Source organism: Poecilia mexicana, unplaced genomic scaffold (assembly GCF_051168715.1).
Source record: "Poecilia mexicana isolate PSO_F unplaced genomic scaffold, ASM5116871v1 scaffold_2, whole genome shotgun sequence".
Lineage (NCBI taxonomy): Eukaryota > Metazoa > Chordata > Actinopteri > Cyprinodontiformes > Poeciliidae > Poecilia > Poecilia mexicana.
This window is the reverse complement of record NW_028263371.1, coordinates 32,859,559-32,876,649: the sequence shown is the minus strand read 5'-3', so window position 1 is coordinate 32,876,649 and position 17,091 is coordinate 32,859,559. Positions and strand designations below refer to the sequence as shown.

Sequence of the window (17,091 nt, the reverse complement as noted above, 5' to 3'; positions counted from 1 at the left end):
AGGTTTATTTTACCACAAGGTTGCCAGGAATTAAGCGTCGTTGCCTGGGCTCCTCTCCAAACATAATCTAGCACATAAGACTCCGAGTGCCGATCCTTTCTACTGGTAATATGAGTCTTTTTAAGCAACAGACAGCCGATTTCATGTTTCTGTTCTAAGCTCTCTGTATCTACTTCTAACCCTATGTTCAGCATACAGATATGCAGCATGAGTCAACTTGACTCACAGCGAGAAAATTATTTTGAAACTCCTGTCTTTGGAATCCATCTGTCTCAATAAAAGGGCTGAGTTAACCCCCAGGCCCCTGGTGACGCCAACCTTACATCCTTCATCCGCTCCTAATTCATATTTGTGCTGCCGATTACTTGACACTGATTCAAACATTTCTTTCGATTTCACCTTGAGCCGTCCATCACTTTAGGATTCCAGTCAGTCTTTTTTCTGTCCTTGCTTCCAGCCAAGGCTTAAATTTATTGCGTTTCTGCACACCCAAAACCTGACACTTGATGTTTGCTGAAATGTTAACCAGATGAAAGATAGATTGCGTCTATTTCTGCCTTTATATTACTTATCTTGTTGCAATCTAAAACCATCTGTATTTCTCTCATCTCTGCCTCTTCTCAGTCATCTTCCATCTCCGTCTCCATCCATGAAAGCGTCGTAACGGGCGTCCCTTAAAGGCATTCTGAGTCTCTTCTTCCAATCTCTTAGTCCTCCCTCTCGGTCTGCCATCCATCTTATTCTCTCTATCTTCCGTGCTAACCCTTTCAGAACAGACAAACCTGCCAGAGACGCACGCTCCCCTGTCATTTGTCAACAGTGTCAGCTTGGATGGAACGAAACCTCCGCCTGCTCAGGCTTCTTGATGTCAAATCCCAGCACAGGAGAGTAGGCAGGTGATATCCCCGTTAGACAGAGAGGAGAGCCCTGCTGCATAATGGAAGTGAAAGGAGATTGTCACATCATGTTAGGAAATGTTCAAAACTCTTGGTTGCTTCAACCGAAAATCTTTCATAAATGGGGATTCTGAGTTCAGTCGTGGATTGTTGAGAATACACTCAAGTGGTAAGAAAGTACATTTCAGGGAACACGCTAAAAATGTCTTCGCAACTTTGGACTTTGAGACTATTCATGTTCTCACATGTTTTCCCATGTGAAGTAATTGTGTCTAAACTTTCATCTGTTTCCGGGGAGATTGGTGAATCCTGATCGCATGAAGCAATAACCCAGTCCTAAACCCAGAAAGCCTGGGCCGTTTTGGCATCTGATCTGATGTAAAATCAGGCATTTTGATGCACACAGCAACTAGAACATGCTAATGCTAATGAGGCCTAGCAATTCCCTGTGACTGTCTGGCATAGACAGACCCGGGGTTGGTTTTAGTCAGAGCTATTCACAGAAATCTGATGAAAATGTCATGATGAAAGAACAAGTGAGACCCATCTGCTTCGGAGGAAAATACAAATTAAAATCTTTTACTCACTCATGTTAGGAGCTCAGAAGTGCAGAAAAAAAATGAGAGAGTGAAACGGCAATCATGTTGCAGCAGCTTTCTGTTTGCGTTTACACTGCCGGGATTTCCGGGACATTCTCTCGCTCTTGAGAGGCCAGCGGTCCGTAAAGCAACCGTCGTGTTGGATCTTGTGTATCAGACAAAATAGCTGTGTTTTGGGCCTAAAGTTCACTCAGATTAAAAAGTTGGAACTTCTTTAGCACATTCCAAACATCCTCAGTGTGCTGCAGATCTGGTGGCCAGGTTTTCAGTTTTTCTCCCCCTGCTCTCCACTTCGGCCAACTTTGACCACTATGGACTAAAAAAAAAATATCTATCATGGAGGTACTGAGCCCATCACATTTAGGAATGCTGCTCTTTCCCTAGAGCTTCCCGTTTTAAATCTGCTTTCCCAAACCCACTTAGAGCAAAATATTGATATGTTGTCAATAGCTCAACCCTATAGAGTAAATTAATTATGACCAATTAATGTTGCACTCTAAGAAATTAGCAGATCAATTATTAGCAATTAAAGCATTGAATTGTGCTTCATTTGAAGATTCAACTATGATGTTTGGGTTTTTAGTACTTTGTTGTTTTGCTTGAATTAGCTAACAATGTTTCCCTTATCTTGATCAACTTTTCAAGATGAAAATATACCTTTAAACAATACATTAGAAAATATACTCATTTAACAGCCAGTAAGAACAGCAGTAAAATACTCCTGACTTTGGTACAATGATGTCTTCAGTAAAGCATAATCTCCCCTCATCACTAACTGATCCTTCGTCTTCACTCTGTTGGCTGCTTTTACAAAAACCACAAAAAAAGAAAAAACGTAGCAGCTCATTTCTTAACTTTGCCAGCGAAGCGTCAAAAGCAATTAAGTCTCGGCATTTGAGGTCCTGCTTTCAAGTCAAATGAGAGGGCGGGAGAGTGGGAGGGAGAGCGGGCTGGGGGAGGAAATGAGGAAGGTCAGGATGATGTCTTAACAAAGATGCTGCATGCACCCAAATGGAAAACTACAAAAAATGACAAAGGCATTGCCTAAAATGTTTGCTTTTGACACAGAGGACGTTTTAAACTCCCATTCTTGGGCATAAAGAATATTTAAGTGTTTGGTATACCATCAGGAACACAGGCTTTCACCGTGTTGTTTAACCTGAACTAGTTTACAAATGTTCTGGATGACTTGGGACCATCAATACATTGTGTGTCTTGATGCTTGGACAGTTGTGGACAAAATGTTGCCACATGGATCTCTCAAAGCAACAGACAACAATAAAGAGACAACCGACATTATTCACTTTAAACTCCGAGGTCATAATGTTATGCCTGATGGGTGTATTTTACATATTATTCTCTTTATCACGTTTATTTACGTTTTCCTGCAGTCCGAAGAGGAAAGACATTGAACTGACTCAACTGGAATCTTTTATTTTTTAAGCATTAAAGTCGAAATTTTGATTGAAAGGGAACATGTTGAGATTTCTGTAACTAGGTTCAATCATAAATTATTCTCTAAAAAGTAGTAATGCTTAAACCCATGAGCATTACATCTACGTTAGCTGTTATGCTAACACTCAGCTAAAAAAAACTGCTGTTATTTCCCAGATGATGAAAATTGTTGATCTAGGATGTTGCTAAAATAGTTATTCAAAGAAAACGTAAACACACATCACACTTTTACTTTCGGTAATGTTTAAGTAATGTTCACATAGTGGTTCATTAGCAGCCCAGATGCTTGTGCCACTTCCTGCAGCTTGTAATGTGTCATGTTTGTGTCTTGTTGCCATTGAGCCGAGCAGAATCGCAAATCATTTGCATATTTACAGATCAATGTTTAGTAAATGATGCAAAAGGTGGCAGAGTTGCTGCTCACTTATTACAATGCCTTTTAAAGCAAGATATTATTCGTGCAGAATATTTGCTTTGGTCATGAATTAATATGGGCACGTAAAGGTTAGAAAACAGATGGTGGGAGTTTAACCTTTTTGTAATGATTAAATTATTAAGTCACCTATATTTAAATTATCTCGATGTGTGTGCAGTTCTGCTCTTATTATACGTATTATGTGTACAATTAGTACAAAATTTAGCTGTAAAACTACAGGACAGAGAGCTTCTCGTGGTCTCCAGCTAGCATAATGTATAATGTGTTTTCTCTAAGCTCAAGCCAACTGTGGAAAGGAGGGTATTACAGACCTCAGAGTTTATTAGCACCCCAATGAGCAATAACCATCACTCACTTAGCACCAAGCGCAATAACCCATTTAATGTCATAATTATTGATCGGGTTTGATAGCCGCACCAAAAGGTCAATTTTTTTTCCTCCACCTCACTCCATGAATGTGAAAGCAGGTTGAGCCTGCTGAGCGTCTCACTGCTTGGCTGGCTGGTGGCAGAGATAAAAAAATAAATAAAAAAATACAAAATGTCTTCAACTAATGCACAATAATACAGAGAATATATCAATACTTGACTTTATTAGCTGATTTTTACTCACATTTCAACACAGTTATGTGTGTATCTCTTCTGATCAGTTGAGGCTGCATGACTTTACAGTTTCTTCAAAGAAATGCATGTAAACAAATTGCAACAAAGTTCTAAAAAAAGAGTTGACAAAATGGGAGGACACCGTCTGATTTCTCTCTCTGCCAGACAGCTGGCGACTCTCTCTGTGGACCCGACTGCCAACGTCCAGCCAAAAATTACAAACTGGCTTAATTATCTTCAGAACTCAAGAGACTACCAACCGTGGCTGACAAATATAGCAACTTAAATCAACAGAAGCTAACAGCAGCAGCATCAAAGAACTAGACAATTCTCTAAAAAAGTGATGTGTAGAAGTGCCAATAGCAAATTTGTAATATGTGCTAATGCTAAACAAAGGCCAGGCTTAAAAATCAATCTCTCTCTCTCTCTCTCTCTCTCTATATATATATATATATATATATATATATATATATATATACATAACTTCCTCTCTTTCATGGAAAATGTAGCATTAGCGCTACAGCATGGCTAGCTAACACAGAAAGCTATAAAAGCAGTGCTTACATAAGACATTGGATGAAAAACTATTTGTCACATCATAGCAAAATGTTATTCACTTTAGCGGTATAATAGATTGAGAACAAAAAAATTAACAGATAAAGCTGAATATATAAAAATATATATTTTAAAATTCTGATATAATGACTAAGGTAAAATGTTAAATCATGAATTAACTGTGATTTTAACCATGTTTTTTAAATGACTCGATTTTCCTTTTTTTTTGGAAGACAAAACCTTGTTAAGAGCACATAGGATTTTCATCATATTTTATTCAAGGTAAAGCGCATCAACTCAAAAGAACCCCTGTAATTAAATTTAAAACAGCGAAGAAGTAAACAGTGCAAGACAAATGGAAAATGCTGTAAACACTAATGCATATTACTCCATGCATTGTTCTTACCTCAATCACATCTACCCACCTTTGGTCGCCGTGCAACTCCTGACTCATCAGACACTATAGTCAGACACCCCCCTCTGTTGAGTACAAGGGGCTAAATTATACGCCCCTTTTTAATAAGGCTATGGATTGTTTGAAGAATGACACCGGCACTACTGTTGATTATATCGAAGGCCCCTTGTTTTATATCTTGCGAATGTCAGATTTCTGCTATTTACATCCCTCAGCTCCTGCGTGCCAGCAAATGGTTATTGATTTTGCCAGAGATTAATGGTTGGGGAGTGTGAAACTAAAAACAAAAAGAAAAAGAATGTGTGTGGGGGGGGGCTTGAGGAGTGTTATGTACTAAAGACAGTAAACTTAAAAAGATCTAACAGGCAAAGGCAAAAAAATAGACATTTCTACAACTAAAGTAGCTTTTTGGAACAACATACGATTTTACTAAATCAACTGTGCGTCCATCTTGGCCTCCAGAGTAAACAAAGTATTTCTTATTATCGTCCTGGCGCCATTTTATTTTTTATTTTTCCAAGCGGTTGTCTCCATCGTGGGATCCGCTTCAGCACTGTTTGATGCCGTTGCCATGTCTCCATTGAAATGTTTCGCCTACAGCTACAATCCGTGGTCAAGAGCCAGACTGCAGCTCTGTCTGCGCCAAGGCCTTCATCTTCTCTTTAAGGGAAAGAGACGGCCTCTGTCAGACTTCCTGTTCTGATGTTCCGACCATCCCACAAGTTGTTTTTCTAGAAAAAAAATCAGACGAACCTTCTCAACATTTCGTTGAAAGTCTTAGATTTATGACCTTTTTTGTTTTGTTTTTAAATCAGACATGCTTTATTTTGCAGTTGTGTTGAACATAGAACACTGATTAACATCTACAACATCTGAAGTGCAAAATTAAAAATTAGCACTTTAGCAGATTAGCAGAAATGTGCTTACACCTGCCGCGCTCTTCACCAAGGCGTCAGTAACAGAGGAAGCTAAAGTGCATAGCTTCATATCAAAATTAATTAATTGAGCTCTCCTTTCCGTTTCAGTCTTTATTACATTTCAAATGGCAACGTTTCTTATAGTTTTATATATATATATAGTTTAGGCCAGTTTTTTATAATTCCTCTAAAATCTAATATTTTGGTGTTTCTCAGTACCTGATTCTGTTGGAGCTGATATTTTTCAGATTTCCTCGGCCCCTTGGAAATTGAGCTTTAGTGTTTTCTCAATACTTCCAGTCCATATTCTCTTGACAACAATAGGAATGGGGGATGAAACATAAATAGTTTATTTCAGCTGGGTGTTGAAGGAGGCCTCAGCTCTGCACATTTTCGACAGTATCTGTGTTGAATGTGGGGCTGTAAAAAAAAAAAAAAACGGCTTTATTACCGCAATATCCAAAAGTGTAAAATAATCCTTTAAGTGCGAGTGCAGCCGTAAAGGGGGAACTGAGCAGGGTAAAAGGGGGAGGGGTAAGCGATGAGGAAGACCTTGCAGGAAAACAGACATTGACCGAATCAGGAGACAAAGTGGCATCAAAAACGTGATAGAAGCGAGACGCTGGGAAAAAAAATATAGAAAAAAACGATGAGGAGTGCAAAAGGAAGAGTGTGAAAAAGATGACAGGAGTGGAATGAGGTGTTGGCAGGACAGAAGGAGGGAAGGCGGCCCATCATACAGATAGATGAATGACATTTTAGATTCTCTCAGCAATAAAGAGCCTCCCCAGACGCAGGCTGTCACCGTTTAGATGGAAGCCTTCACATGGAGGTTCTCATTTGCCTCTCTGTGGCTCGTTGCTTACAAACCAAATTAATGTGAGACGCCCCAAACCCCAAAGCCCTGTGTATGGACTCAGATTCAGAACCTAGAATTATCTAAAAATAACAATAAAAAAAGCAAACGGTACAACTGGAGTCCTGATCACTTCAGACAGGAAACATTTTGATGTGAGAATCCATTTTAGTCATTAGAAATTTAAAATCTGACTTGGATTTGACGTCTAAAGAAAGGAGAGGTGGCATAGAATTAAGACTTGACTAGTATATCCTGTTAATGAATAAAAATGTAACTTGTACTTGCTTCTTATAGAATCAAGTCTTGACTTGAACTTGTCAGTTTTAGAATATATAGCTCTGCAAAACATGCTCTGAAAGCCTCCTGGTTATTTCACCACATATTGATTTTTAAACTCTTCCTGAGTTAAAACACTAGTATTGTTGTTTCTACATGAATATAAACTTGTTTTCTTTGCATTATGTGAGGTCTGAAAGTGCTGCATCTTTTCATTATTTTGACCATTTCTCATTTTCTGCAAATAAATTGTAAATGTTTGCTTGGAATTGACATGTTGTCATGTCAATAAAAAGAACAATGTTCATTTTACTCAAACATATACCTATAAATAGTAAAATCAGAGAAACGGATCGTTATCTTAATTTTTTTCCGGAACGTAAGACATTTTTATGAAATTGTTTTTTTCATTCAGAAAATTGAGACTTTTCTTGGACTTGGATGGAACGACTTGAAACTTCACTTCAACAAGAATTAAGACCTGAATTGTAGCTGACATTAAAAGATTCTGAATTTTCTTTGACTTTCCACTCAGAAGATGAAAACCTGACCCGTTCTCATCTTCTTTAGGATTTAACTTTTACTCAGGTTTGGCTTAGAAAACTTGAGACTTCTCTTGTATTTCAGATGAAAGATTTGACTCTGGGCTTGAATTGATCTGAACTTGCAGCAGGATGTTTGAGATTTTGCTTGGATACACCTCTCAGATTAAACTTTCTTTTCATTTTGGAAACATCTTTTTAGAAAAATATCCCATCTAAATAGTTTCTTTTTTATTAGTATTTTGTTGGCTGTTTAATTTCTTAAAATGTTTCACTTCCTGTTGAATTTAAAGACTCTAAATGTTTTGCTTGCCGTTTCGCTGAGTCCTGTGACATTTCTCTGTGTTTTAATGATCATTGGCTGATTTTCGCTGCCATGTCTGTCACATCTGAGCGAGCGCCGGAAACATCTGTGTGTGTGTGTGCGTGTGTGTGTTTCATTTTCATTCTGGCATCCCGTGTTTGTGAACACAACTCAAACCCAACAGCTGTGTTTGGAATAATGGTGACTCCTGCACGCTGTAGAGAAACACACACACACACACACACACACACACACACACACACACACCTCAGAGTGATTTATAAAGTGTAGTTGAGCAGACTTGAAGAGGCCCAATCAAACACAGCGACGCTCTCCAGCGTCCTCACATGGAAACATGGATGCCTTGCAGCGTAAATGTCCTCCAACCTTCCTTCACAATCATTTCTCCCATATGGCTCCGACTAATATTCAGCTTGGAGCTAACACACTGGAACTGACACTCACACACACACTCACACACACGCAATCATCCTGTGTGTGTGTGTGTGTGTGTGCGTGTGCGTGCGTGTGTGTGTGTGTGTGTGTGTGTGTGTGTGTGTGTGTGTGTGTGTGTGTGTGTGTGTGTGTGTGTGTGTGTTGAGATCAGAGGCAGTCCTTCTGTGCTACATTAACTGCAAACTTCATTTCCCCACAAAGAGAAGCCACCGGCTGAAAATTGGCTGAGACGAGTCATTAAACCTGTGTCAGACACACACATATGTACACGCACACATCTGCTGCACAAATGACCCTGCTTCATACACGCATACACACACGTGTGTCAGCGTGCCTGGTGATGTTCCTCACACCTGCTTAGAAACGCTGGGCGCTGTGCTGGAGCAGCTCCAGGTTTTAGTCGGCTGCTGGATGGTTTGGTGGGAATGACGGGCAGTTTTCTAAAGGTCACATGACTCACTGGCCTCAGATCAGCCAAGCAGCTACAGCTTGACAGCAGAAACTCAGATGGGTAAAACTCTTGTGTTGCTGAAGCAAACACGTGGAATTTGCATTCCGATAAATCTAATAGCAAAGTTTAATAGCGCTTCCAAACTTCAACTTCCCTTCTCAGAAGCGAGGTCAGAGTTTCCCTGCTCCAGCTGCTTCTTTAGCAGTTTCCTCCTCCCCATCTTGTCTCTTCTTCTTTATTTTTATCAAGCCTCAATCAGCCACTTGTCAGCCTCCCTCATGTCAAACAGCTTCCCACTTCCCAGCGTGTTTTCTATCTGCCAGGCATCAATTCCCATCAATGTGTTTTATCAGCAGGCAGTCCAGCTTCCTGACCTCAACAGGTTTCTAGCAAAGGGCTATGGTTAAACTGGCAATAACAATTAGAACAAAATGATCTTTTTGGCATGCAATCACAAACGCTAACATGACATTTATGTAAGCTGCCATGGAACCAGTACTGTAATGTTAGCAAACGTAACTGGATCAGTGAGCAGTTATGACAGGGGTCCAAGTCTGTCCTGCTACTGAGAGTATGAGCTGTAAACATCCTCAGTTAGAACCAGTTCATAATAAAAACACTGTTCATATTTTAATGGTAGTAGAAAGGTAAAACTATGTCAAATTAAAAGAATGCAGTTAAAAAAGAAAAATTTAGTGTCAAAATAAGGGGAAGACCAGAAAGGTTTATTCGATTTTTTTGTGTGGAAGTTTTTAGGTTATAAATAAAAGTGGTGAATTTATGAGGATTTTTTTCATTTGGAAAATCAAATTTTAACACTTTCCAACTAAAATATTTCATTAACTGTTTAACTAATGCTTTGATGACTCCGCTGAACATAGTTACAGTACAGTCGAATCACTGGTAAGCTGTACTTTTAAACATTTTCTATGTTTTGTTTCTGCTGTCTGATATTATGTTTAGCAAATTATGCAACATAAACGGGTCTCTTTATATAACGGCTTTATATAGGAAGAGTATTTGCTAAAGTCAGCTAATGTTAATAGTTGTAGGATTTAAAATGTTTACGTTTGAAAACGTAAACATTATTCATCCTGGCCAGCTGTGGGAATTTACAAGTCCACATTTAAGACTCATAATTAACTGTTAACCGTGTTATTAACAAAGAACCTCATTGTCTGGCTGAAAAGCTGCTAGACAGGAGTTTAATTTTCAGTATCAGTGGTTTCTGTAATCGGAGGTAATTTGCTTCTTGTGTGTTTCTAATTTTGGGATAAAAGTCACGATTTGGGCCAGCGTGAGCTCCTGTGAGCCGTTAAGCTGCGCTTGCTGCCTCATCAGAACCGCCTCGCAGCCGCCAGGCGGTGATGAAGATGATGGCGATAGAAGGCTGCCGGACCTGTGAGTAATTCCAGCTGTTTGAAGCCAGCCTGGTGGGAGCTTAGCAGGCTGAGAGGGAGTGGATGGCACCATGGGACGGACTGGAACTTCCCTTTTGGTGGAACTGCGTCTCCGAGCGGGAAATCTTTGAGGCAGACACGCTGGGCTTAAGAGGATCCAGTTAGTATTTTCTGTGGGTGTTGTGAGTCAGAATGTGTTTGCCTTCAGAGTGTCGGTGTGCATTAAAACACAGGATTATCGACTCTGTATTCTACTTTCATATATCTACAAGGTTGTTTCTCCTGTATTGTTTTCAGCTCGGAAAAGTTCTTTAATCAAGATTGACAACCTAAAACAGCATGAATAAAATGTAGATTTTGAAGCTAGTATTACACAAAAGTGGATCCAGGTATCCATTTACTTCCCTCTATTTTCAAATATCGCCTTGCAGACCAAAGTGTGTAACATTAAGGGAGAAGTTTAGTGGAGTGCAGTAACTGCTGACTTCTTCAACTCCATTATTCTGTTCTCAACTCTATTAAACAGCACGACCCCAAAGTCTGGAGTTTGGACAAATTAGCACGACTTAAATGGAGTCATTTAAATTCATTAGCAGCTGGTTATGTAATAATCGTTAAATGTATTTCTGTGGCTGAATTATTTTGCAGTTTAATAGGACACATAATAATTACACTTTCTTTCAAATTGTGCTGCTAGTACTGCATGATAACTAGCTATGCTTCTTCTTTTAACCTAAATTAAATGTGATTTCAACAGGAATGGAATCGCATTAAAGACCCAAAGTACATCCATATATGTCTTTTTTTTATTGTAAGCACTGCAACTCCTAGCATAGCATGTAAAGTGTCATGCTAGGTGTTCAGGTCTTTTAAGCAAAGTGTCCAAAATGCGGTTTAGGGGCCATTCGCCACCCATCCATGGTTCATATTTAGCACCACAGCACAGCCTACTGATGCACATGGAGACTTTTTTTTAACAGTGCCTCAATTTCATTGGTAAATAAAAATCTTTTTGAAATGGAAAATGTTACATGGTACAAAATAATCATAGCAAACGATCATCTTGATTTGATGATGTTGGGCCATTTGGCAAAACATTTGGACACCATAGAATGAAGTGTTTGATTTTATCATAACATAACATTTTACTTTATTTGCATATAACATAAATGTTTGTTTCGTCGTTCTTCTTTTTTTTTTGCTTTGCCAATGGTAATAATTTAATGGTGCTTTGTTCTGACCCGCCAGGTCACTACGAAAACCTTTCTGTGAATGTAGAAGAAATGATCTTAATGAATCACCTGCTCCACATATTTGATAAAAATCTGTTAATTCACCCAAAGATCACATTAATTACTGTTGAGCTAGGGGTCCAACATGAGGCTTGAGGGGCTTTGGTGTGATGTTGTTCAGACTGAAAGGCTGTTAGCATGTCTGTTAGCAGCAGGCTAACAAACTCAAACAAACTGCTGTTATGCATAAAATGCTATGTTTTCTGCTTTCTCCGTCTCCCCCAACTTAATTCCTTCAACTTGTATATTAAATGAAGTGCTGTACAAACCCATCTGCCTTATGATTAAACTAATAATTAAGACGCTATTGAAAACTTATCAGTAACTCATCCAAAGTGACTTCTCAGAAAGAGAAACCGATCTGGAAATGAGGGAGATGTTAACCATCTGATCCAATAACATCATGAACGCCTTTTAGAAATTCATAACTATATTAGATGTAAGATGCTTGCTGAGCTGAGCTAGGCTAGTAGAACACTCAAAGGCAGCATTTCATCTTGGAGGCTAATTCTTTCAAAAAACCTCATATTTTACACATTCATTACACAGAGTCATGTGTTTCAATACTAATGCTAATTCTGATTATTGTGGCCGATGAATGCATGTCCATTGTGCTGTAGTCAAGCATAATAATAGAAAGTTTGGTGAAAGGAAAAACTGTTAGAATAATTTGCTCACCCAAAGCCGGCCGTATTATATGGAATATTCTTAGAGTGTTAGTCATTTCACTGAATGATATTAGTCTGTAGTGGATGCATATGAGTTTGTTTTTGAATTAATTACAGCAGTAGTGATACTGTAGCTCATTGAGATGTGTTAGTGTACAATAAACACATTTTCTAGCATGTTCCTTTAAGAACTTAAACTGGTCTTGGACCCTAAACTGTTGCAGGTACCTCCACGTTATTCTTCATTTCTGCAATTAAACAGTTTTATTTATTTATTTTTTTGTCAGTTTTTTTCTAGTGACAAAACAACTAATATTAAAGTAAATTAGTATACATGTTATGGTTTGGGAGGTAGGAGGAGTGAAATAGAAAAAATACATATTTAAAATGTATGTGAATTTAAAATGACAAGCTTAATAAAATGTAATATATAAATGTATTCCCTTGTGGATGTGAATAATGTAAGGCGCGAGTGAAAGGTGATTTTCTGAATAAAGTTATCCGGGAACGTCAGACTGTTCGTTGTGTCGTAAAGTCAGTTTTGTAATAATAAAAAAGTAATTAAATGTCTCCTGCTTCGATGGGACTTCTGCCATTTCACTCCAGTCATGTTCCTCCCAGATCACACATTATCTCAACAAACCTCCGTTCAGATCTACGCGCCGCAGCAGACTGTGGCGCGTTGCTGTCTGCAGCAACGCGTTGCATCAGAGCGGGGAAATGTCCCGTCCCTCCCAGGAGCAGATTAGGAAACAGCGTCTGTAGACGTCTGGCCTTTGTGCTGCTAAAAACTCATTGCTGCAAACTTTAGCAGCATGCCGGCTGTTTATCACTCAGACACTTGGGACGTTTTCCCTGCAGTTTAAGTAACAAATAGATTGAATTATCTCTGCACAAAGTCGCTTCTTTAGAGTTTCTGGGCTGGAATTGAGCCCAGATCTCATGTCGGCTAATATTTAGTCACCCAGACCCGGAGACACGTCTGCTGGAGAAGCTTCCCGGCACAAAAATCTCTAGGAATACCAGAAAAAAAAAAAAAACTCTTGAGTTCACCGACCTGCACCACACCGAGCTAATGAATGAACCACGTGGAACAGGAAGTGATGTCTGAGCAGAGCAGGAACAAGAAGTTGGGCAGAGCTGCGTCAGATGGATGTGGCCTCTGTGGAAGAGCGTTTACAGTACAGAGAGCCGCTGTGAATGCTAATGTCTCCCACACACAAGGTTGTCTTTCTCTCTTTGTCTTGCTTCATTCTATTTCGATTTATTTCTTTGCTTGGCTTCACCTTGCTGTCTCACCCCAAATCGGGGTGTGTGTGTGCGTGTGTGTGTGTGTATATGTGTCTGATATTGGCTTTTCAGAGCAGTTTTCCCCTCACTTTTCACCTCTCCCCAGTGATGTTTTATAAGGACACACAGACATAAGCCGACACGCACACACACACACACACACACACACACTCAGTTTTAGGTTTTAATAACAGATTATTACAGAAGCCTGCTAACCTTTCATCTCCGCACACAGATAGAAAAATAAATCCTCATGCACACGCACGTATTGATCGGACTCTTTTCTTTTATTTTGGACTTCCTGTCGTGTTTGGACGTGTCTCATAACTCGCCTCTCTGTTTGTGTGTGGTCAGCAGATCTCATTTATCACCATTGTCCAGGTCCTTTTTTTTTTTTTTTTCTATTTCCTGCCTTCCTGTCCCAAACACCCTGCACCAGCAGCAGCGGCAGCACCGCGGCTCATCGAGCGGACGGAGCCGCTCATCTTCGCCGAGCCAACGATCCATAAAGCAATATGGGAGTTTATGAGCTTTCAATGTGGTTCAATGTGGGACCAAGTTCAGCTCGGCAGTGGCTCTCCTTTCTAACTGAAACAGAGACAACATTCATCAGAACATCTCACACTCTGTTAGGTTAACACATATAAGGTCATGATTGGGTATTAAAAGGTCACCAACGCGGGTTTAACAGATTCCCGGGTATGACATCATTTGAACAACTAAGAGCAAAGATTGATTTTTAAATACTGATTTGTCTGAGATCATTGAAATGGTTCAGATGTTTGACAGAATCGGCAGAACGGAGTAAGAAAAGCTTCAACTTGTCTCTGCGTCTTTCTCTCAGGCAAAATAAAAAAAAATAAACATGCTGTTGCAAAATCGAAGGCAAGCAAATGAAATCGTCAAAACTTTTCCAAATAAGATGTCTTCTGGTGGAGCTTTTGAAGTACATCTGCCAGTTTTAATCATCCAGAAACTGACTCCTTTTTTTTTTTGCTCTTTTTGCAAAATAGCTGGAGCTCTCAGTCAGACTAGAGGAAAAAGTTCCTGAAGATCAGTTTTAAAGTTATACCACATATTCTAAGTTAGATTATAGGTTTAAAATTACTTTATTTAATCAACAAGTTTGCTTTACATATTTAAATATGTATACACTATTACTGGAGAACAATAATCTGATGTTTTTGGTTGTAAAAAGATATTCTTCAAGGTTTTAAAGATTAGTTGGAAATTATTTTACATTACATATGGTTAGACAAACCCGTTTACTATTTCTACAGTTATGATTGTATCCTTGACTGACTTACATCACTGGAATCTCAAGATTCTGAGCTTTCAAACCATGTATAATATGTAAATTCACATGGAGACGGTGTTGCAAAAATCAAAATGCATTTCATTAGTTAGCCAAAATGGTAAGATTATCCTGCGTTCTAACACAAGCAAGTTGGCCAACATTAACTTACTCAACAGACTATATTTACAAATTGTTAGCAACAATTAGCTAAAACAATAATGCTATTGAAAACGCTAACAATTGCTTGTTGATTCGCATTAACTTCATTTCATCTGTAAAACTTTAGCTTTTAGCTGAGAATATGTTAAAATATTAGCTAAATGCTAACATTAGCTTGCATGCTAACATTAACCAGTATGACGACAATAATTTGAATGTTAGCATAATAACTATCACTAGCTTGTAAGCTAACATCTCACTCTGTCTTGTATGCTACGAACAATTTGAGCAAAAACGCTAACGCTAGCTAACAAACTAATAGCTATATTGTTGTTTTAAATTACAGATTGACTATTTGTGGTTACAAAACTGAATAAATCATTACCTAAACTAATGGATACTGCAGTGGAGAGTAGCCTAAATGATTTTTAATATAAGAATAAATGATGGTATGATGTGATGCTGATTTTTGTTCACATTTGAGGTAAAGTGTACGTCTGTGAAATGCACATGAATTCAGAATGTTGACATGTTGTGCCTTTCGGAGAGGCCAGGTGTTTAACTGCATTCTGAGCGTTTTAAACCGACTGAGCCATGAATATGTTCAGAACGCTGTGAGAAGAGGAAAGGAATTAATGTCAAGCTGCTGAAATCCCATCTGAATTACGAACAGCAGCTTCTTTATTCTCCTTTAATGCTGCCTAAAGAAAACATGACGAATCACCCTGACCAACAAGCTCTTTCAAAGAGAATATAAATGTGAAAACATCACAACTTTGCTTTTTTTTTCAATAAAATGCAGGGTTTTAGCTGATATTATTGACATTTCATCTGCGTATAACTTGCAATGAAACGTGAAGCTGTCTGAAAAAAAAAAAAAACAACAACTAAAGGACGAGTTTTTCATACGATCAAATGATGAAATATGTTTATGTTTTCCTGAGCTAACTCAAGCATAGCTCCGTCATGTTAGCGCACGACAATGATAGATGTTCTTCCTTCCTTCTCATATTTTGAGCTTCAATCCGTTTCCCATCTGGCTGTCTGGACCTCTTATGAAGAAGGAACTGTGTTGCTTTCTTATTAATATAAGATCAATGCTTTAAAAAAAAAAAGTATTTTTTCTTTTGATGTTTTTATACAGTGTTTTTTTTCAAAGTGCAATGAAAAAATATCTGATAAATGATTAGGGGAAAAAACAAACATTGCAGATGAGATAATGAAATTAATATTTACATTACAAAATTTACCTCAAAATAATGAGATAAAGTTTGCATGATTTATTCAAGCTCTGTCATCCAGGGGTTAATAAAATAAAAATATATACCGAATATGTATTAAAATGTATCAGGATGTTTTGTGCAGATTATAGATAATATTCAAAGGAAATTTATCTCAAAACAATCAAAAAATGAATCAAAAACCACAAAAAAGACTGACAGAGAAATTAAGATGACAGAAATACCAATATAAGCTTTATTAGGATTAAATAATACGGTAAATAATTTATCTCCGCAAAAATGTCTTCAATGTGTTGAGATGATTAAATAAAAAAAAAATCATAATTATGTCAATAAAATGGGAAGATTTGAGGAGACTTAAAAACATGACCAAATTAAATGAGCCTTTATCTTAATATGATGTCAAAACTGAATAATCACAATATTACTTTAACACAAAAAAATTTGAAATATTGCATATTATGAAATGTAAACAAACTCTACATTGAATTATAATTACAGTTTTTATTAGTGAAAATAATAATATACTAATGTGTTGCCTTGAAAATAAATTAAAATATCTTTATGATTATGATTACAGGACGTTTGCTGATACAGAATGATGTAATAAATACAACATAATTAAATAATTTCATGTTTAAATCAGCACAAAACAAGCCTAATGGTGAGATAATGAAACTTTAATCATAAAAAATATCATTCATTAGCTTGAAAATGAAACAATTAAATCTTTATTAGGACAAATATCCGTTGACATATTCAGATATTAAAGTAAATTACTTTTAAATCACGTGAAACCCAAAACATAATCAGAAGAAAATTACTCTTATTGCGAGATAATGAAACAATAGAACTATCATCACTACAAAACAGGATGAAATTACTGATTTTAAACTCATTTAATCTAAAAAGTTACATTAAACAATTTTTGTCTTTATTTTATGCAACAATAATTGCCTTCAAACATTTGATTCTGATATG

General features: G+C 37.8%; 1 protein-coding gene across 1 annotated transcript in view; it reads left to right on the top strand.

Moving 5' to 3' along the window:
* LOC148160774 (receptor tyrosine-protein kinase erbB-4-like) overlaps positions 1–17,091 on the top strand; it is a 109,810-nt gene that overhangs the window by 62,210 nt on the left and 30,509 nt on the right. Inside the window, exon 2 of the mRNA XM_088008199.1 lies at positions 10,105–10,164. Coding sequence (XP_087864325.1) covers positions 10,105–10,164 — 60 coding nt within the window. The remainder of the gene's footprint in view (positions 1–10,104; positions 10,165–17,091) is intronic.